The following is a 21772-nucleotide window of genomic DNA, read 5'->3' on the forward strand; positions in this document are numbered from 1 at the left end:
TACCACTTGCCCATGTGCTCCCCTCACTTATGCTCCTATTTGTTATCCTTAAACTATTCACCTCCTTCCATAAAATATTTTCTTATCTTTTCTGAAGTTTGCCAACACTTTCCCACCTTATCTTTCGTTTGCCCTCTTTTTCAGAACCTGCATCTTCCTCTTGATCTCCTGCCACTTCCTCTGGTACATTACCCAACTGATTGCAATCTTTCCTTGCAGGTAATGCCCATCCGTGGCATCTATTTCACTAGAATCTTAAACTTTCTCATTCCACCATTCACTGTTCTTTTTTACATCCACATTCCATATGCCACACACTTACTTCTTCCACATATGTAAAGACTGTTTCCTTTAATACCTTCCATTTCTTGTCCATTTACTCTCATCACCTTTTACCATTCATCACCCAATCACTCCTGGTAGATTCCCACACAAGCCTCTGTCCCAAGCTCATTCTCTTTCACCACCCTCTTCCTACCCATGTCATTTCCTCTTTTCCTGAAGTCATTATATACTTGCACCCTTGTGCCCACTAAGGAATTATCATGCTACCCACCAACTATCCATCTTAGTGTATTTACATTAAAGAGTCTCCTTTGCATGCCTTTCAGTTAGTTTATAACCCAACAATCTGCAATGTACACTATGCATGTCACTTTTACACCAGGTGTTCAAGTGTTGTATTCCTAATTGCCAATCCTTTTTCAGCACACACACAATTCCACAAGCTGTTCACCATTGAGCAATGCTTTCCTAAATACTTTCAACTCCTCTTCCCTTCCAGTGTTTCATTCACTCTCAGCCAATGCCATTCTGTTCTCATTTCTGTTCATACCACCGCATACACGCCACTTTCTTAAGCTTGTTCAGTTCCATCCAATTCTTTCCCTCATATTTCACTTACTTGTATTCTTAACCCACCAGCAACTTTTAACTCACCCTCACCAAGAAATGATAAGATGTTTCAACCATTACCCTCTACGCTTGTTCACATCCCTACCTCTGTTTATCTCCCTGTTAATTAGCACATAATCCATTCACTCCCTACTCACCCACATGTATTTAACCCTTAAATGCTGGAAGGCAAACAGCTAACAGACATGGAACTTCAGGAGTCATAAGAGTAGCATTTTTTTTTGAGTGCCATTAGCATGATATTTGTATGGTCTTGGTTTTTGCCCTATGCATGTAGAGTGAGTTGTGACTCTGATGCCCCAAACTGTGATGCACACTCTCCTCCATAACTGCACCATTCCCCTGGGATCTATGCATTAACTTAACATTGATGATAACGAAGATGATCATGCTCATCTGAAACATGTTAGCCATCTTTTTGTACTATCTTAGACTTCTATATGTTCACTTTTTAATCATATGTTGAGAAACAGAGCTTGAATGACAAAAAAATTCTCGAAAACCCTTCCTCCTTCACTCCCCGAGATATATGCATTAGCTTCAGTATTATCCACAGCCATATATATTGGTGTACTTTTTGTACATGTCCTTTACTTTTACAGGTATTTCTTTGAAATTATAATGGGAAAAAGAAAATCTGAATAATGCACACCCTTGAAAACCCCTCTTAACCATTTCTTCACCAATCCCAAGGAGATCCACACATCAACTTCAGCATTACACCAAGGCCAAATAAGGTATGTATGCTTCCTTTTTCTACATAACCTTTACTTCTGAATGTGCTTCAGTTTATAATTGAAAACAAAATCTGAACACTTTTTTTCCAAATTATGTAAAATTCTTTAAAGGTCCCCAGTATTTAAGGGTTAAGAATGAACCCTTTCTTAAATCATATGTATCCAATCACCTTTCCACTTTCACTACACTACTCAAATTTTTCACCCACTTTCATGAACAGAAAGGACTTCGTGCCTACCACATATAATCTAAACCGTCACATCAGTCACCTTAAGATTCCATAGCACCAAGCTACAGTCCTCTGTATCAAACTACCAAAGCACTTGTATTTCATTCTTATTTACAGTCCTCTTTGACTTTCAATAAAAGATAAGCATATACATTAGTATCATGTTCCTTGAGAGAACCCCATCAAACCTCATAAACCACATATCATGTACACTACTTATCATATAATTTCATGCCAAAAAATCTTTGATCATGCTTATCTGACCTGCATTCTCTGTATAATAGAAATGTCACTAAAGTTTAGTTATGGAGACTTTTGCTGTGGCTGCCTCCTTGAGGGAGATCACAAAGGGAATAGGCACCACCGATAAAGATAGATGGATATATGGTGTGAAAAGATGGGGCACTCTTAATGTTGAGCTCCTTCCCAATGAATAGGCAAGTAGCAACACCATTCCTCTTACACTCCTAGCATCCCACCTATAATCATTTTGACAAGTTTGTACATGATATACTTCATTTGGGGAATAAGATGTCATCATTTCAAGCCTAGTTTTTCTTTTCTTATAGTTTAAGCATAAGAGAACTGCTTCACTTTCTTTTAAGATAATACAATGTGATTATTTTTCACAATGAAATATGTAATGCACTGTGAGCAGTAAAGAGTTTAGAAAGGATTTTCCATACGCCAAGAGATAATTAGTTTGATTTCTTGCAAGTAAGATATTTCATATTAGGTTCTGACATCTCATATACCTTTCTGCTCCATTAAAGTTGTCTGTAGTTGGACTTATATCTTTAACAGCATAAACTTAATGGTGAAAGTTTTAAACAAGCATATCAGCTTCAAAGATGAAAATGAAATAACAAAAATAATAATTTGTTGGGTAAATTAAAGACCATTTAACAAGGTAAATCCTTTTTCTTATAGTTTGATAAACAAAATAATAGTTTTAAAACCCAAGTAAATGAAACAGGATTATTACCACTATTATTTCCTTCAGGTCACTTTGCTGAGATGGCTGTTTCACAGATCTCTTTCCATAACTGTGCCTTCCTTTCCTCACTTACAAAATGTTTGCCTTCTATATGCCTTCTAAGCTGTTCTGCTGTCTCTGGGGAGAATTCAAAGTCACTTTCACCTGATTCTGATGTTAAACTAGAATGTAATGGGGAAAGAATTGTACATTCTTCAGAACTACTTGGCATGCTGTGATCACTACTTTTAGTAGTATTTATTACTGACGAACAAATTTCTTTCACATCATATTTTGTGGTGGTACTTTGTTGGGTAGGTGTAAGAGGTTTAATCTTCTGTTTTCCTTTCTTGGGTTTCCTCCTCATGATATTTATGCAATTCTTAATTAATCCCACGATGATTACAGAGACACTGTTCTTATACTGAAATGTTCCTCAGAAAAGCAAACCTGTAGAAAGGTAAAGATTGTATTCATCATTACAAATTCTAATCAATTCTAAACTAAACTATTTTAGAAATTTGTCCATTGACAGCACGTAGTATGTATATGTATATTATTTTATCTATTTTATTATACTTTGTCGCTGTCTCCCACGTTAGCGAGGTAGCGCAAGGAAACATGAAAAAATGGCTCGACCCACGCACATACATATGTATATAAATACACGCCCACACACGCACATATACATATCTATACATTTCAACGTATACATAGATATACATACACAGACATATACATATATACACATGTACATATTCATACTTGCTGCCTTCATCCATTCCCTTTACCACCCCGCCACACATGAAATGGCATCCCCCCATGCGCGCAAGGTAGTGATAAGAAAAGACAACAAAGGCCACATTCGTTCACACTCAGTCTCTAGCTGTCATGTGTAATGCACTGAAACCACAGCTCCCTTTCCACATCCAGGCCCCACAAAACTTTCCGTGGTTTACCCAAGACGCTTCACATGCTTTGGTTCAATCCACTGACAGCACGTTGACCCCAGCATACCACATCTTTCCAATTCATTCTATTCCTTGCATGCCATTCACCCTCCTGTATGTTCAGGCCCCAGTACCTCAAAATCTTATTCATTTCATCCTTCCACATCCAATTTGGTCTCCCACTTCTCCTCGTTCCCTCCACCTCTGACACATATATCCTCTTTGTCAATCTTTCCTCATTCATTCCCTCCATGTGACCAAACCATTTCAGTACACCCTCTTCTGCTCTCTCATTCACTCTTTTTATTACCAAACATCTTTCTTACCCTTTCAGTACTTAATCAAACCACCTCACACCACATATTGTCCTCAAACATCTCATTTCAACACATTCACCCTCCGCCGCACAACCCTATCCATAGCCCACGCTTCGCAACCATATAATTATCATTATTGGAACCACTATTCCTTGGATGGGTGGGTCTTTCTTCGTCTGTTTCCTGGCACTACCTTGCTAATGAGGGAAACAGTAATCAAGTATAATAATAAATAAAGAAGTATATAGTCAAATTTTATGGTCATTTGCAACATAGCAGAAATATGAATTATATTTTTAATAACATACAATAATAGTAAATGAACTTACAATGAATACAAAAAAAATATTCAAGAGCACAGTGAAAAAACTTTTAATGAATACAAGAGTCACTCCAGAATACATATCAAAAATGAAGTTTAACGAATTTAAAGTGTTCATGCTTTACCACTGTTATCTACCCACAAGTATAATATCCATACTATTCATGTGAAGATGATGTTTCAATGAAGCGCCACATCAACCGAGCTGTCAATTTACACCTTACCTCATATCAACAGAGTTCATCCTGCTCTTAAACGCAACTGAAAAAGACAAAATATTCAAGGGAAGTCGACAAAAAATCAATATAGACAAGTTTACCAATAATATGAAGAGATGTTTAGTAGACTGCAGTGGCGGGGGGTGAAGTGATGGTCAAATATGGAATTGTACAGAAAACAGTAAAAACTAAGAAAAGTTGTCTGTATTTGAGCACCATGAGTAAACTGTCATGATGAAAGCACAATATATACCAACTCAATCAACAATGAAACTTACATTTCTATCAACGATTAATTACTTTTCTGCATGTATATTTATGAATGTTTCAGTCTCAAAGTCAATAATGTAACATCACGTTTCCTGGTCATTGAAATGTGTGTTTTTTAGGTGAAAAAAGTCTCATGAAATGTAGAATATAGTATAAGAAAAAATTAAACAACAAAAAAACTGATATAGGTCGTGACTTATCAGGTAAAAATAACAAAAAGAAAACCTCTTTGATGTTAAACACAAAGCTGGATATCTTACAACATGCTGAGGGAGTGTCAGCACTTGGACATGCTTACAATCTGGCTGAATCTACAATCTGTGACATAAACAAGAATACCAAGAAAATTCAGATTGATGTGTTCCACTGTTTGCCATGGTAAACATGAGACAAAGAAGAAAAGCACATATTTAACCATTACAATGTAGCTGAGCTAGAGCCATTTCAAGCAAGTAAAGGAAGGCCAGATATATTTATCTGACAACAGAAGCTACATAATGTACAGGGAATGGGAGAATTTCTCTGGGCAAGATTTCCGCAGAATACAACCCCCGCATAAAGTGAGGGATGGGTGTATAAGTATGTGCCTTTCTGATGCTGGTAGAAGACACCTACAACAGAACTGGGTTGCTGTGAAATATAATAAAGTCTGGGGGTGTCATGTGTAACTAAAAATGGTTGAAAACCATGATAATGGGGCCTAAGTGCTAATAGTGGCCTAAAGGATAGTGGTGCGAAAATGCCAGTGGCACCCCATGGAACAGAGATTTGTATGACACACTAGGGGCAGTTCACTGGACAATGTAAGAAAACAGCAATCTTGGCCAACTGTCACCCAAATTGAACCTTCAGACTCGTGTAAAATCTCACCCACACTATTATGCACCAACCTAATGAAAAGACCACAAAGGAAGTGTAGAAAGGACTGGACACCTGCTCATTCTAACATAACCTCCAAACTCGTGAAAAGCCTCAGCCACAACTTTCCCGTAAAGTCGCTCTTAATTTCACCCTTACTTTAACAACTGCTATTAGCTTCCTCCAGGACAAAAGTACAAATGTGCCTGCAGTGACCTACACGATAATGTTTGACCATAGCAATCCACTTGTCACCTTGAGGGAACCCTCTCATGCTCAACCTTGCCCACAATACCAGACACCAGCCTTGCTCTCAACTTCACCCAGTTGCCTCTAGAAGGTGTAAAGGTAGGAGATCCAGACGATTTCTCTCCCAAACTTAACATTCAGTTCCCACAAAACTTCACCTGTTGGCAAATATTGAGGGTGAGTGGGGAATTAAAGGCGAGGTTGATGGGAAGGTTGTGGGTGAAATATTGAGTTTTGAAGTCATGTTGGTATGAGCAGTTGTACTGACGTCTTCTCTACACTCTTTTGTGGTAGCGTGATGAGGTTGATGCATAATACTAAGTACAGCTCTGCACAAGTAAGATGGTTTGGTTTAGGGTGAAAATTGGCCTAGATTGTAATTTCCCACACTGTCTTGTGGGGCGCTAATGGCGTGTTTACGCCAGTCTCCGTCCCGTGTGGCGTAGCTGATGTGCCTACGCCCGTGTCGTTCTTGGGTATCGATAGCACTTTGGTCCCCATTGAATATCACTGTACTAAGTTACTACATCCTTGTAAGTCAGCCTAAGTAAACAAACTTGGGCATCTCCATAACAGTCGTAACTAACTTATTTTTATTAAAGTGTGACGCCAAAATGTGTGTTAATTCTAGGAACAGGAATATATATAGAGATTTTCCACAAGATAAGAAAATATCAAACTTGCTCACGGTCAAAATAAACAGTACTGATTAAAACTTCTTGTTGATTTGAAAGACATTTCTGGATGGAAAAACAAAAGACTATCGAATATTCTTTGATACCTTATAATAGAATAGATTTATTTGAAATTCATTCAAACTTATTTTACTCTTTCCGAGAAGTCTTTTTTAAAGCCGATAATTTCAATTATATTATATATAACATTAGAAAACGAACCTGAACGGGAGTGCCATTCCTGTGATACTCAATCCCCTTACAGAATAGAGATGTGAACTTAGGAACCTTTCGTTCATTTATAGAAGTAGGGAAAAATATAAGATTTCCCCTGAAAGGCAGTACAGCTTGGATATTTCCCTGGTCGTCAACAGACTATGAATAATACCAAGAAAAATAGCCGGAACAGGAATTAATGTCTGAAGTGTTATGATATTTTCACTTCAGTTTTCTAAATACGTTGTCATTTTTCGATTCAAATCTTTGGTAAGAGTTTCTAATTGTTGAGTTACAGTATTAATCAGGACTTTCATTTATGTGAACACGGATGTTTTACATTAAATATTGATTGAATAATATAATGCGAGTATATTTGTTATGGCCTTTCTTTTTTCCCCTTAACAAACGTTGGTTTATCATTTAGATGAGAACCTACTATGAATTGCCATACAAACTTGGCATTTTCTCCACATTATTGGTTTTTGAATATGAAACAATTCTTATTCAATTTCTCAAGTATTGACTATGAATACTTTTTAAATAACAGCAATTTATCTGATATATACATTATTACGATTTCTATTCCTCGATTATTCAAAAGTTGAATGAACCGATTTCACATCTATTACTATCACAGCATATAAGATGGTTTTATATATATATATATATATATATATATATATATATATATATATATATATATATATATATATATATATATATATATTGTCATAAAGAAATTAATTTGAAAGTTTATTTGTAGTTAGAATGAAGTGTAGGATCATTCAGGTATCCTGTTAGGGAAAATCTAGGGGAAGTTTGTGAAGGTAAGCTCCCCACCGTTACACGACTATCAGTCGTGGTTGTTGACAGTGGAAGGTAGGATGTACAGCATTTAATGTGGACTGATATGTGAACTTTACAGTGAAAAAGATATAATTATGGAAAGCAGTTCCCTCTGTGATAGCCTGTTAAAATGGGTAAGTTCTTTACGCAATATGTACCTTGATCACTTATATTTTGAGTATTGTTGCAGTTTTTGGTTCTCGTTTCAGAATTCCAAGCAGATATTTATGGAAGGGAGTTATTTCTCAAGAACGCAGTTTCTGTTCCTTGTAAGCGAAAATGCATATTTATAAAGGGACATGGGATTCAGCAGCACACTAAAAGTCTGAGCTTGATCTGTATGTTTGTTGAGGGATATATTTGAATCTATCAAAGTGTACGTATGTTTAAAAGATTAAATAAGCCTCATTGTGCATGACTAAAACCATAGAGCTGTCACATTAATTCACAATGTCTTGTTATTCGTATACTGATAGAGCTGTTTACTGTTTAATGCCATAAGTGTGGAAATTAACAATTACATGTGTGTGTGTGTGTGCCGTGTGGAGTTACCCTTTGGTTGATGTAAATAGAAATCAAGGTAGTTAAGGGTTGTGTTATGGGGCAGTTAGCGTATCTGAAAAATGAAGAGGTATGAATACAAACTATTTTTAAAGGGTTTCTTTTGCTGAATATGTACTTCATTTTGGTTGGATGATTTACCTGTAATTACACTCACAAGCAACACTAGGTTTAATTTTTAAAACACAACCTCTGCAGGTTTTATTTTCAAATAATTGTTATTGCATCTATTGCAAGAAACTGTTCACTTATTTCAAGTAGGTCAGGGGTTTCCCCCATGGTATTCTTTTAACAGTTTTATGGCTAGATGATTGAACGAACGTCGGCCCATATAATTTTTTTTCCAAGCTAGTTCGCCGTTTCCCATGTATCGAGGTAGCGCCAGGAACAGATGAACATTCGCTAACACCTATGATAATGCCACGAAGTCAGAACTCCGATTTCACAGCCAAGCCCCACAGACCTATCCGTGGCTTCCCTTGACCACTTCATACACCTTTCAGCCCATTGACAGCATGTTGCCTCTTGTGAACTACATCGCTCGAGTTCACTTTATCTCATACATGCCTCTCACCCTCCTGTATGCCCAGGCCCATAACTCAAAGCGCCTTTCCATATGATCCCAGTCGGGTCTTGATTCCCTTTTCGGCTCTTTCAGTTATACTCAGCGTACCACCACAAGGACCATATCCCCATCACTCACCCTAAGATTTACCTCAGCTTCCATAGATCCATCTGCTGTTATAGCCACTAAAAGTACTCCACATCTTCCAGGTTCTGTCCATTCAAACTCATTCAGACCAACCTGGCCCCCCTGCTGAAACTCATACCTTGTATTCGCATTAAATCAATTTCCTCCTTTCACATACTTACCAAACTCAGACACAGTATTCTGCTGTTTCGCACCTGAGTCTTCCACCATCACCGTATCATCTGCAAACAGCATCTGACTCGTCATCTCCAGCTTCGACCCCAGAATACTACTGTTGACCCACCCCTCCCCAAGACCCTTGCATTTGCTTCCCTCACCACCCCATCTACAAACAGCCGTGATGACATCACACACCCTTGATGCAGAACTAACTTCGTACATACGTCGGAAATCCTTACTAACCAGTCAGCGACACTTTCACCCCCATTTCTTGAGAAAATCCCTTGCAGTTTATGTTTACTCTAGTTAGTCGTATTCAGAGGAGTCGCTTTGTCACACTTCATTTTGTGCAAGGCTTTCACTACCTCTTCTGTTTTGACCAAACCATTCACCATGACTTGTCTCATATCCATACCCCTAAGACCGCACATCTACCAGTGGATAGTTTAACATATTCAGCAGTCCTTCAAAATACTCAGTCCACTTCTTCATCTCTTCCTTGCCTATCACCACTTCCACATCTGCTCGCCTCACTGTTGCCCCGATTTTTTCCCTTGTTTTCCTTACACAACTCACCTCCTTCCAAAACATTTCGGCCATCATGTTTTCCTTAACGTTTGCCGATACTCTCTTACTTAATCACTCATACTCCCTCCTTTTCAGCTGTTGCACTTTTGATCTTGATCTCATGCCATATTTTTCTTGTATGTACATCTCCCAATCACTTGCACTCCGTTCTTGCAAGTATGGCCCATACACCTCTTTTTCCTTGCTTCTTCAATCCCAACACTCACCACCCACAACTTTCTGCATGCCATGCACTTCTGATGCTTTTCTGAGCAATGCTTTTGAATACCTTCCATTCTATGCGTATTTCCCAGTTTAGCTGAACCTCGCCTTATGCCACAAGATACATTCACCTCCACTAAGATCTTAATGTGATGCCAGCTCAAAGCACATTCACATCCAACAGTCTCCGTTGCATGCCTATCCCTTAATACTCAATTCATTAATACCTGCTCACCACTAAACCTACTCATCCACGCATACTTTTGTACAGCAGACCATTTTCAGCACAACTTCACAAGCTGTTCAGCAATTTCATTTACACTGGGTACCCCCTTATCCCTCGAATTATACCCTCAGCTGCTACATCACTCATTCTTGCAACGCAAATGTTCGCCATTAATGCAAATTGTACCAGGCCAGCCTGTTTGTGGAGGCTATGTGGGCCTGCGGGTTGCGTCTTACAACAGCTTGGTCTACCAACGCCCTAACCCGGCAGCGAGGGCTTTGGGGTTTTGGAGACCCCCGAAGACTTCACTAGGCATATTCGATCCCTCACTTAAATGCTGATGCGTTCACTCGGCTCCCAGAGAATGTACATCTTTTCCTCACTTTACATTACCAGGGTGGGGAGGTTTCCGACTACGATACTTTTGCTGTTTACCGAAACGTTTCTTATATTATTCATTCTTTTCGTATATCTGGGTGGTACATCGAATATATTTAGTCATAGGACACAAAGGTTCCCAGAATATTTTGGTCTACCGCAAGATCTCAGGCTGAGGTTTGATCCAGTTTTACCGAGTTGGTTTCCTAGGCTGTTCGATGTCTATCGCACCTTTTGAATTCGGGTAATTTTTTGAGACTCGTCCATGTCTGTCTTACCAGGAGGGAACCGTCTCTTACTGTAGGTTGAGTACCATGCCATCCAGGATTTTCTGAGCGTGAAGAATGATATACCTGTCTTGTCTGCTTCCCTCAAAAGTAGTTTCAGTCATTCCATGTGGTTCAGTGAAGGGCTTTGTTGTGTCGGGTCGGTTTGTCGTGTTTTATGATATGATTCTCGTTTGTACTTTCTGGTTGATGCAGACTTAGCGTGTCCCAGTAATTACCATGTGTTACTAGGTCAACGTTTGTAGCTGTGTTATTGCTCTCTTGCCAGTGTAATGGTGTTCGCACACAGGAATAGTCCAGTTGGTAGAGAATAAGTGTCTTGAATTGTCATCATTGGCTTCACTCGTTTTGAAAGTTCTCAGCACCCATGTTATCATCATCTCAGATTCGATTGTTCTTTTGTAATGTTCTGCAGTCATCCGAGATGGTCATTTCCCAGAACTGTGAGGCACTTCTGCTTATTTTCATCAGACCGTTTGTTTCCTTAGATGTAGTGACGAAAATGATGTCGGTTACTTCCGATTTCATTGCATGGAATGATACCGCAGTAGAACATCTAAAATGATGTGTGAATATTATGAATGAAAAAAAAAAAAAACGCATTGGCATTGCTAACCTTCCCACAATTTGATTTTGGCAGACGTTGTTTACATATCGTGCACACAAGTCTGTGGATTAAGTCCTTAGTCAGAGAGGCTTTCAAGCTCATTCATGGGTTTGTAACCCGGAAACAGTTCAGCAAGACTGTTGTTAGTAATGACGCGATCAATATGAGATCTGCCTTTCTCATCTTCTGTGTTGTATAACTAAACCTGCTGACCACTCGTCCCATCTGGGTGACAGTCCTTCAGATGCCGTATATTAAGGTGTCAAGTACTAAACAGGCGATAATATAATCACCCCACAACAAAGCATTACGGGAAACCACAATTAGTACACCAGGAAACGTCTCCAAACAGTTGTTAGTGTAATAAGAGAAGGGAGTCAAGTAGAGTGTATCAATGATTGACATTTTTCTTATCAGTGATCAGTGTAGCCTATATAGTTGGCCAGACTGTATCAACCGTGTCTGCTTAACACTGTACAGAGTTTACAAGGAACGTGAATTTTCCTGACACAGTTTGGTTACCAGACGCCGACGTGACGCTATCTTGTCACCGAAGTCACAATCTTCCTTGTTATTCTTCTTATCAGCCTGGGCTCAACGCGGGCTGTGGGGGTAGAAGACCTCCAGGTATACATCAGCTGGATGTGCGCCAGTTGGCTTGCCACTCTTCTTGGATCTCTCTCTCTCTCTCTCTCTCTCTCTCTCTCTCTCTCTCTCTCTCTCTCTCTCTCTCTCTCTCTCTCTCTCTCTCTCTCTTAGCTGAGACAGCGCAGGCAACAGAGAGCTCTAATTGAGCCTGTTATTAAGTGTATATATATATATATATATATATATATATATATATATATATATATATATACACACACACACACACACACACACACAAACCCTAGCGTAAGCCAGATAACCAGTTTGTTGACCAGCTTCGAAGGGATGATAAACAGCTGGGTCGACTGCAGACCGACTGCCGCAGCTGGGATTCAATCCCATGCGGATCCGACCCGGGGCGACCCATGCATGCTGCACTGTCGGTATCGCCAACCGCTACACGAATGTGCCATACTATTATTTTTCCAGTTCCTGTGCACAGTTTCACGTAAACGTTCACATATCAATCTTCCCTCCTAGAAAGCTATATTTATGAGCCCATCTTTTTGGAGGCTGAGAGGGGATGGGGGTCAGTGAACTTGGCCGGTGGAATATAAACTTCATTAATTCCCCCCCCCCCCCCCCCCCCACACACACACGACATTGGGAAACCGTTGCTATTTCATAAGGCTTTTTGATCTGCGCGGCAAGCGTTGTTGCCGACCGTCCGGGTGGAACGCCGTGACTGCGTTGAAAAATCCTTTGTCTTGATGTGTGTGTGTGGGGGGGAGAGGTGGAATTATCCACCAGAATTAGGGATGAGGATTTGAACGGCCGTGTACCGTCCGCAGGAGGGTGAGGGGCCTGCCCTCGGCAGGAGGATAAGGGAGGGAAAGCCTCGGCTCCACCCACGCCTTGGGGTGTGGGAGGGAGGGTAATAGTTACGGGGATGATGAAAGTTGTAGTTGTGACGGTTAGCGGTGGCTTGTTATGGTGGTTGAGCCTTGGGAGCTTATGGTGTGGTGAAGGCAGAGTGGTGTACCTGGTGGTGGTGGACGACTCGTTAGTATCTGCAACAATGTTCTGGGGTGATAGAAGCCGTGTGAACGGTGATTCTCTCTCTCTCTCTCTCTCTCTCTCTCTCTCTCTCTCTCTCTCTCTCTCTCTATCTCTATCTCTTTTTCGGACTCATATGGCAAAGTCTTGTTTTAGGTCCTGTCTTCATCTTCCCTCAAATTTTCTTTCGCTATATCTTCTTTCTCACATCCCATGCTCTCTCTCTCTCTCTCTCTCTCTCTCTCTCTCTCTCTCTCTCTCTCTCTCTCTCTCTCTCTCTCTCTCTCTCTCTCTTTACCACTTTTCCTGGTGTAATTGCATATTTGTACATTACGGAGAGAGAGAGAGAGAGAGAGAGAGAGAGAGAGAGAGAGAGAGAGAGAGAGAGAGAGAGAGAGAGAGAGATTGTGCACTCGTAGAACCTCTATCTTTTTCTTTTTACTTTATATTGATGGAGACTTCTATGTATCTTTGTAAGCAGCCGACGTTCACTCTCCATGCTTAGCTAAACTCCCCCAGCCATCCGCCACCATTACACCCAACCAGTGCTTCCTTTAATCTTTTTTCGAACCAGCCTTATTGCTCAGCTTCTGATGATGGCCTCTGATATTGCATCTCGTGAAGAACTTTATGCTGTTACCATCATCTCCGCTGATTTAGGAATGTAAAGGCCTGTTATCGGATCACCCATTTCTCCTCTCTCCTCCACGATGAACAGGTTTATAGTCCTCAGCCTTTCACTGAAGCTCATTTCTTTTTACATTCCACCAGCCTCTCAGTCACTACACCCATTCAACGTTATGGGTGCACTCACCAGACTTGTAGTACCCCTGTAATATGAACGTTTCCTTTTGCCTTCCCCTTGTCTTTATACAGTGGAACTATACGGGCGTTTTGCCAATCCTCAGGCATACGTCCCCGCGAGCCATACATACATTGAAAATCCCAACTGACTCGTTAGTAAAACAGTCACCTTGCGAAGTTCATTTGCAATCTCATCCGCTCCGAACGCCTTGCCACAGTTCGTCCTCGGTAAGTCTTTTACCACCTCCTTGTTTTTCACCCGTTCTCTTACAATGACTCTCTCTCACTTCTCATATCTCCCCAATCCACTCACCCCACATTTGCCACCTTATCATCAGACATTAAGAAAGAACGTAAATCCTGCTAAGCACCCACTCCACTACTCTTTGCCAAATATATCTGTCTGTCCTCGCGTCCCCATTTCAAGGATGCGCCCATTGGTTTTCTTTTTCTCCCATTATTAACTTCCCATATTCTCCCTGTCGGGGTTTAGACCCCCGAAGACTTGACGATACTCGTTCACTAAAGCTCACATTTGCCCTATTGGCTCTGTGAGTAAAACAGTGTGGCTGGTCTGCACAGAGTATGGAAAGCAGTAGCTAGTCATGTTCCTTGGCTCATGGTCTGTGGGGATGGGACACACGCTGAAGAGTCATGAGAGCAGTGGCCAAAATGAAAGGGACGGCTGATGAGAGGTAATAGGAGGAATGTTTAAAAAGACTCAAAAAGATTTTGCCTCCAATGTGGCGGCTCGAAGAAAAGTGCAAGAGTTTCCTCTTACACTGCGAACAGTGCTCCTCCTCACATCCCCATTTCCCCAAGATTTTAGGAAGCAGATATTAGGACGTTCATGTGATGGGGTTTTCAGGATAAACTTTGAGGATATGGTTATGCCTGACTCGTTGCTGCTGCCTCAAGGTTGGAGTGGAGTGGTTTTTTGAAATTCATGGTGGGGAAACGAGAAAGATTTAGAGATAAAGAAACCATGTTCTTTTTTTCACTGTTGAATTGAACAATGTAACTTATACATTTTGTAGATGTTATGCACATGGCTGTGTATGTGAGGTATAGAAACTATGTTCTTTTTCACTTTTGAATTGAACAATGTAACTTAGGCATTTTGTAGATGTTATGCACGCACATGGCTGTGTATGTGGTGTAACTACATGATGTTTGTTCTTCCCCCTTACAGCTGGAGACGTTCCCGGGGCGCGCGGGGATCCGTCTCCCGCACCTCACCGACGGCGTGGTCATGGCCAACGTCCTCCACCAGATGTGAGTAACTAGGCTTTTCCTCCTCTTTATATATATATATATATATATATATATATATATATATATATATATATATATATATATATATATATATATATATATATATATGTATTTATTTATTTATTTATATATACACGAGTGTGTGTAATGATAAGACGAATAAACTTTCTCATGAATTAACTGAAGACAGAGGCTTAGAATAACTGTTCAGAGTATAGAGAAAAAGTGTGTTTATGTATGTGTGTGTGTGTGTGTGTGTGTGTGTGTGGAAGACGTGGAAATGGGCTTGTGATAAAGGGTAGTGATTCGTGGGATGAGGAAATTGATTAGCTAGCGAAGTGACAAAGCGGTGTAGGGGCGCGTTACCTGCAGGCAAGAGTGCGAGTAAATGGGAGACGCACAAGAGGAAGAAGCCTAGTACGTGGCCTGTGGCCGCCGTGTATGCCACCGTGCCTTCATTTCACAATTAGGTCGCTTTTTTTTTTTATGTCTTTGATAACTTCAAGTAGAATAAGCCTTTTCCGTTGCGTTCGAAGTCATTGTTCGTGGGCTGGGGGATCCGAACTCGCACGTATTTCCCGCCTCAGTGACTGGTTATGGCGGATGGTGGTGAGGGCCAGTGATGTTGGAGACACCCCTCCACTCTCTCTCTCTCTCTCTCTCTCTCTCTCTCTCTCTCTCTCTCTCTCTCTCTCTCTCTCTCTCTCTCTCTGTCGTCCGCGTGTACTTATCACCTTGCTGAAGAAGCTTAACCTCTTCAGCGGCACAGCATCACACCTGAGGGTCGTCGTGGCGTCGTCGTGCTCAAGAATCGGAGTGTCGTACTCAAGGGGTCGTAATGTCGTAGCCTAGGGGTTGTAGTGTTGTAACTCAAACAACACAAGATTCGGGATCGTAGCTTTGTATTGAGGAGGGGTCGTTCCGTCGTGTTCCGGGGGGGGTCATAGCGTCGTTAACGTCGTTGCCCCGGGGTCGTGGCGTTGTGCTCGAGGGTCGCACTGTCGTTCTCAGGAGGTCAGTGGTGCATGCTTACAGCGTCTCTGCCGATGGGTGACCTTGCCAACGGTTGACTCAAGGGCACAGCAGGTGTCGCGTCAGCAGATGGTGACGCTGTTGGCCAGTGAATTACGGACCCCAGGATGGAAGTGTGTGTGTGTGTGTGTGTGTGTGTGTGTGTGTGTGTGTAGTAATATATTTGTACCGTGCGGGGATGGATGGAGTTGTGCACTCGCTGGGGTACAACCCCCCCCCCCCCGTCTCCTGAACTTTTTCCTGTACCTCTCGGTACTTTTTCTGTTAACACGGAACTTGCTGCTAAGCGCGTGGTGTGTGTGTGTGTGAGGATTCAGAGTGTGTGTGTGTGTGTGTGTGAGTGAGTGGGAGTGAGGCCAGGGTTGATGTGGAAACAGTAGAAGCCTCATTAGTGCACCGCCGTTGCCGCTGGCCCCCCAGGTATTACACAGCCGCTGGACATGGTGTGTGTTGCCTTACCTTGCCACTGTCTCCACCGTCTGTCTGTGGGTGTACCCTAATGTCTCCAGTTGGTCCCGAATGGGTTACCACGTGCTGCTGGTGTGTGTCTCTCGTGCGGGAATGATGGATGCCTCTTGTCTCGTACTGGGTTACCACGTGCTGTTTTCATCTCGTGCTGGATTACCACGTGCTGTCGTTGTCTTGTGTGCTGGGTTACCACGTGCTGTTGTCATCTCGTGCGGGATTGCCACGTGCTGTTGTCATCTCGTGCTGGATTACCACGTGCTGTCGTTGTCTTGTGTGCTGGGTTACCACGTGCTGTTGTCATCTCGTGCTGGATTACCACGTGCTGTCGTTGTCTTGTGTGCTGGGTTACCACGTGCTGTTGTCATCTCGTGCTGGATTACCACGTGCTGTCGTTGTCTTGTGTGCTGGGTTACCACGTGCTGGATTACCACGTGCTGTTGTCATCTCGTGCTGGATTACCACGTGCTGTCGTTGTCTTGTGTGCTGGGTTACCACGTGCTGTTGTCATCTCGTGCTGGATTACCACGTGCTGTCGTTGTCTTGTGTGCTGGGTTAGCAAGTGCTATTGTTGTCTTGTGCTGGTAACCACATACAGTTACCACGTGACCGCATGTTACCTCGTGCTGGTGTTCTCCCGTGGTGGCGTCACCACGTTAGTGCTGGCATTACCACGTGCTTGTTGTATCATAATGGCTCTCTTGTCCAACTGGCTTCACCACGTGCTGATAACGTTCTGGCATCACCACGTGCTCGGTGGCGTTCTAGCGTCACCACGTGCTGATGGCTATTGTCCAAACTGGCTTCACCACGTACTGATGGCGTTCTGGCATCACCACGTGCTGATGGCGTTCTGGCGTCACCACGTGCTGGTGGCGTTCTGACGTCACCGCGTGCTGGTGGCGTTCTGGCATCACCACGTGCTGATGGCGTTCTGGCGTCACCAAGTGCTGGTGGCGTTCTGGCGTCACCACGTGCTGGTGGCGTTCTGGCGTCACCACGTGCTGGTGTCGTTCTGGCGTCACCACGTGCTGATGTCGTTCTGGCGTTACCACGTGCTGATGTCATTCTGGCGTCACCACGTGTTCGTGGTGTCGTCCCTGACGTCAGCACATGCTAATGGTGTCATGCTGGGCGTCACCGTTTGCTACCTTGACCACGTGCTGGCGTCACCACGTGCAAGCCTCACCACGTACTTGCGTCACCAGGTGGTGGCGTCGTCACGGTTGCGTGGTGAAGTCCCGTTACTCGCCCTCCATGCTGGCTGGCTGGCCGCAGCGCTGACACCCTGACAACACGACGCTACTTTGTGACAACACCGCACCTCCGTGGCCGGCCCCTCCTCACGCAGGGGTGTTGGTGAATCATGCGTTGAGTGGAGATGTGTATCACATTTGACGGGGCTGTGTGCCCGTAAGCTTAGCGTTTGCTTTCCAACCTTCCTTCCCCCATGGTTTAGCTTGTTTCTCTCTCTCTCTCTCTCTCTCTCTCTCTCTCTCTCTCTCTCTCTCTCTCTCTCTCTCTCTCTCTCTCTCTCTCTCTCAGGGGCATCGCCTGCTCTTCTCTCTTCTCTCCTTAAAGTGATCATCTTTCTCCGACCTCACTTTTAAGCTGATGGTTCCATTTTTTCTTTCTTGGCCCACTTCACCTCACCTTACTTTCCCCCTACCCTCTCTCTGCTCCTTCTAATATTCCTTTTCTTTCACGTATTGTACACATAGCCTCTCTCAGTTCGGCCCTGTGCAACATCTCGTAATAGGGGAGGCCATAACCTGGTTCCATTTGATCGTGTTCAATAACATTTTTCCCCCCATATCTCAGAAATTTCTAAGAGTCACACTTTTTTTCCCCCCTCTGATCACTTTCTAGTGCACCATAATTCTACCCCTGGAAAGACATACACCTTTGAGGTATAACGTTACCCCTCTACTCTATCCCAGAAGCCCCACATGATCAATGTTTACGAAGTTGCGTTGTGTAGGTGTCATATTTTTATTTTTTTCCCCGTGAGCATCACATTCCTTCTTTTCCTTTTTTTTTTTTTTTTTTTCTTTTCGCGATCTTGCTGCTGTCTCTCTGTTCTTCAGGTATAATTTTGGTCATCGTTCTCATGAGCCGTTTTGAGGTGGTCCTCTTATCATGGCTTGGACTCCAGGCAACCGCGTGGCTGCTGCTTCCCACAGTTTTCTGCGTAAGACTGACCACTCGAGGCTTGACCGTTATGACACCACCTCCGTCCCTCGTCTTTAATCCTATCATTTTCATGTGATTTTTTTTTCTACATTTAAGAATCAGGTCTGCAAACATCGACTGATTTGTTTACACCGAAAGGAATCATTATTGCACAGAAGGAATAGAAAGTAAGCGAATTTCGCAGATTTGATTAATTCTCAGTTCATTGACTAAAAATTAACATTCTAGCTGAAATCACAAGTAGGACGTTATTAATTGGAAGAATTTTCTCCTGGCCGCCCACCTATCCCTAGATATGTGCCCTTCACCTACACTGACACTGATATGCTTTGTCTACGTATAGCTAGACAGTGAATATTTTACAACTAAAACTTACAGGTGTTTTAATCAGTAATGTTCATTGCTTGTGTAGCACCTTTTATTGTGTGCCTGGGTTAGGCTTCAACCAAAGACTGTCATTCTCTAGATGTATTCAGTCATTGATTACGAACGATGATTTTACGAGAGGAACCTTCTGAGCATGAATGAAAAGCCAAAGTACTCGGGGAAAGTTAGGTATGCAGTTCATGATTTCACACATCCCCGAGCGCTGGAATGGTCATTACATGGTGCTCTGCGGTTGGTGAACATGGATCACTGTGGTCGTCTTTAAGATTACTCGCTCACCCAACACACGAGAAGTCTCCATGGCTGCTTGCTTATGCAGGACATGAGGAGATTATTGGACGGTAGTACGTGGAAGCTGAGGTCGGTCGGTCTTACGAGATTATTTTGCCCCGTCCGTACACAAGCATGTGTCTTCAGGTCGCCTTACAACAGTGGTTCAGAAGCCTTAAGATGGACGTGCTGTCTCCTCCCTGCATTTTTGTACCATTGGGCACCTATTATGATCTTTTACATCCACTCTGTAATGATCTTTCAACGCGTGTAAATGTGACGTTATTTTTTTGTTTTTTTCCCCAAGATGAAATTTATCATATGGGGTGTCCAACATTCATTACCATAAAGATATATTCCTTATGATCGTGTGAACTTTTATGTGATTATGATGATTTGCCGTGTTGAGGGGTGGCGGCGCCGCGTATCAGCAGACTGTGTACATGTACCAGTAACCTTTGTGAAGCAGTCTCACCTAGGGAACATGGCCCACCCCACCCATAGAGTGAACCCTCACCTACCTGCTCTCTCGTACGATCTTTGGCTCTGTGGACGATGAGGTGGATCAAGTCTTAAACACCCTCTTCCCTGACGTCACATGTCCTAAAGTTGTCATCATTCTTGTCGAGTGAAGACTCTGTTGGGACTGACTGACGTCTGCCTCACGCGTGATGTCCCTCAGCTTCGTACTATCATAGTCTGAAGTATTCCCACCCTTCAGCGTCCCATACACTGACTCTCCCCGGCGCTTTTACGGTCCGCTTGTCCCCCTCGTGCCCTCCGCCATACTCGCCATAGGTTTCTTCCACTAGACTCGGCCGCTGAACGCCCCCACATGTGTGTGTGTGTGTGTGTGTGTGTGTGTGAGGGGTGTTGAGCGATGGTGCGGTGAGGGTGGCAGCGTGCCACACTGGACCTTGCCCCGGGACACCACCGCTGAACTTGCCCCAGGAGCAACTCTCTCCGCTGCCACAACTCCTCTTGTGGTTGTGCATGACGCACACACACACACACACACACACACACACACACACACACACACACACACGCTGTGGTGAGAGATGCTGTGAAATTTACAGTGGAGTAGAATCATGTGTTCCACTAACCTCGAAGACGGAGAGAAATGAATCAAGAGGGGGGAGAGTGGTTTAAATGTAAGACGTCATAAAGCAAAGGAGTTTCGAGATGTGCAATAGCGACCATACAGGTTGTGACTCTCCAGCCCGACGACATTAGCAGTGTGTAAGAGAGATCAAGGAGCGGGTATAGCAGGATGAGCGAAGAAAAATCAAGAATATTAGCGACTTTGATGAGAATATGGTGGACGGAACAGGATAAGATTCAGAAACTTTTCCATAGACTTATCAGGAGTCTTTTCCATAGACTTATCAGGAGTCTTTTCCATAGACTTAGGTGTCTTTTCCATAGACTTATCAGGAGTTAGTTGTTAGGTAAAGAGAGTCCGGCTCATGGATTGAGGGTAGAATTCTTGTGGTTGTGGGTGATGAAATGAGGGTTATTAGAGGATCTTGTTGGAGGTGAGGGTTATTGATGGTTGTTGTTGTTGTTGGCGGTGTGGGGGCGGGGGAACAGTTGCTGGTTGTAGTGTGAGGGGTAGTTGTATAGTTGTTGTTGGCGGTGGTGGTGATGTGAGGGGGTAGGGATGATTGTTGTTGTTGTTGGTGGTGATGTGAGGGGGTAGGGATGATTGTTGTTGTTGGTGGCGATGTGAGGGGATAGGGATGATTGTTGTTGTTGTTGGTGGTGATGTGAGGGGGTAGGGATGATTGTTGTTGTTGGTGGCGATGTGAGGGGATAGGGATGATTGTTGTTGTTGCTGGTGGTGATGTGAAGGGGTTAGGAATGATTGTTGTTGTTGTTGGTGGTGATGTGAGGGGGTAAGGATGGTTGTTGTTGTTGTTGGTGGTGATGTGAGGGGGTTGGAATGGTTGTTGGTGGTAGTGATGGTGATGTGAGGGGGGGGTGGTAAGGATGATTGTTGTTGTTGGTGGTGGTGCAGGAAAGTGGTGGGCGACGATAATGGTGGTGGTGTTGGGGGTCAGCGTCCCGGGACGGAAGTTGCGGTCGCCGCAGCCGATGCTCTTTTGGTCTCCACCATAACACACACTATCACCTCCAACACCACCTCCTCCAACAACCTGGTCTCCAACCACCCTCCCACCTTGTAGTGTAGCCCAACAG

At 43.0% G+C, this 21772-nt stretch overlaps 2 protein-coding genes across 12 annotated transcripts in view; one reads left to right on the forward strand and one right to left on the reverse strand.

The window, feature by feature from the left end:
* Positions 1–6999, reverse strand: part of LOC139746420 (uncharacterized) — a 29202-nt gene extending 22203 nt beyond the window's left edge. Inside the window, exons 1-3 of one of the 10 annotated variants that reach the window (XM_071657645.1) lie at positions 6939–6999; positions 4672–4708; positions 2868–3308 (exon numbers count right to left, since the gene is read on the reverse strand). The gene's annotated coding sequence lies outside the window, so the exon portion shown is untranslated. The other 9 variants (XM_071657642.1, XM_071657643.1, XM_071657644.1 and 6 more) reach the window with 9 other exon arrangements.
* A 791-nt stretch (positions 7000–7790) lies between these two features.
* hook (hook microtubule tethering protein) overlaps positions 7791–21772 on the forward strand; it is a 110496-nt gene continuing 96514 nt past the window's right edge. For both annotated transcript variants that reach the window (XM_071658087.1, XM_071658086.1), the window contains exons 1-2: positions 7791–7915; positions 15141–15223. In XM_071658087.1, coding sequence (XP_071514188.1) covers positions 7877–7915; positions 15141–15223 — 122 coding nt within the window. In that variant the 5' untranslated portion in view covers positions 7791–7876. The remainder of the gene's footprint in view (positions 7916–15140; positions 15224–21772) is intronic.

Source organism: Panulirus ornatus, chromosome 65 (genome assembly GCF_036320965.1).
Source record: "Panulirus ornatus isolate Po-2019 chromosome 65, ASM3632096v1, whole genome shotgun sequence".
Classification (NCBI taxonomy): Eukaryota; Metazoa; Arthropoda; class Malacostraca; order Decapoda; family Palinuridae; genus Panulirus; species Panulirus ornatus.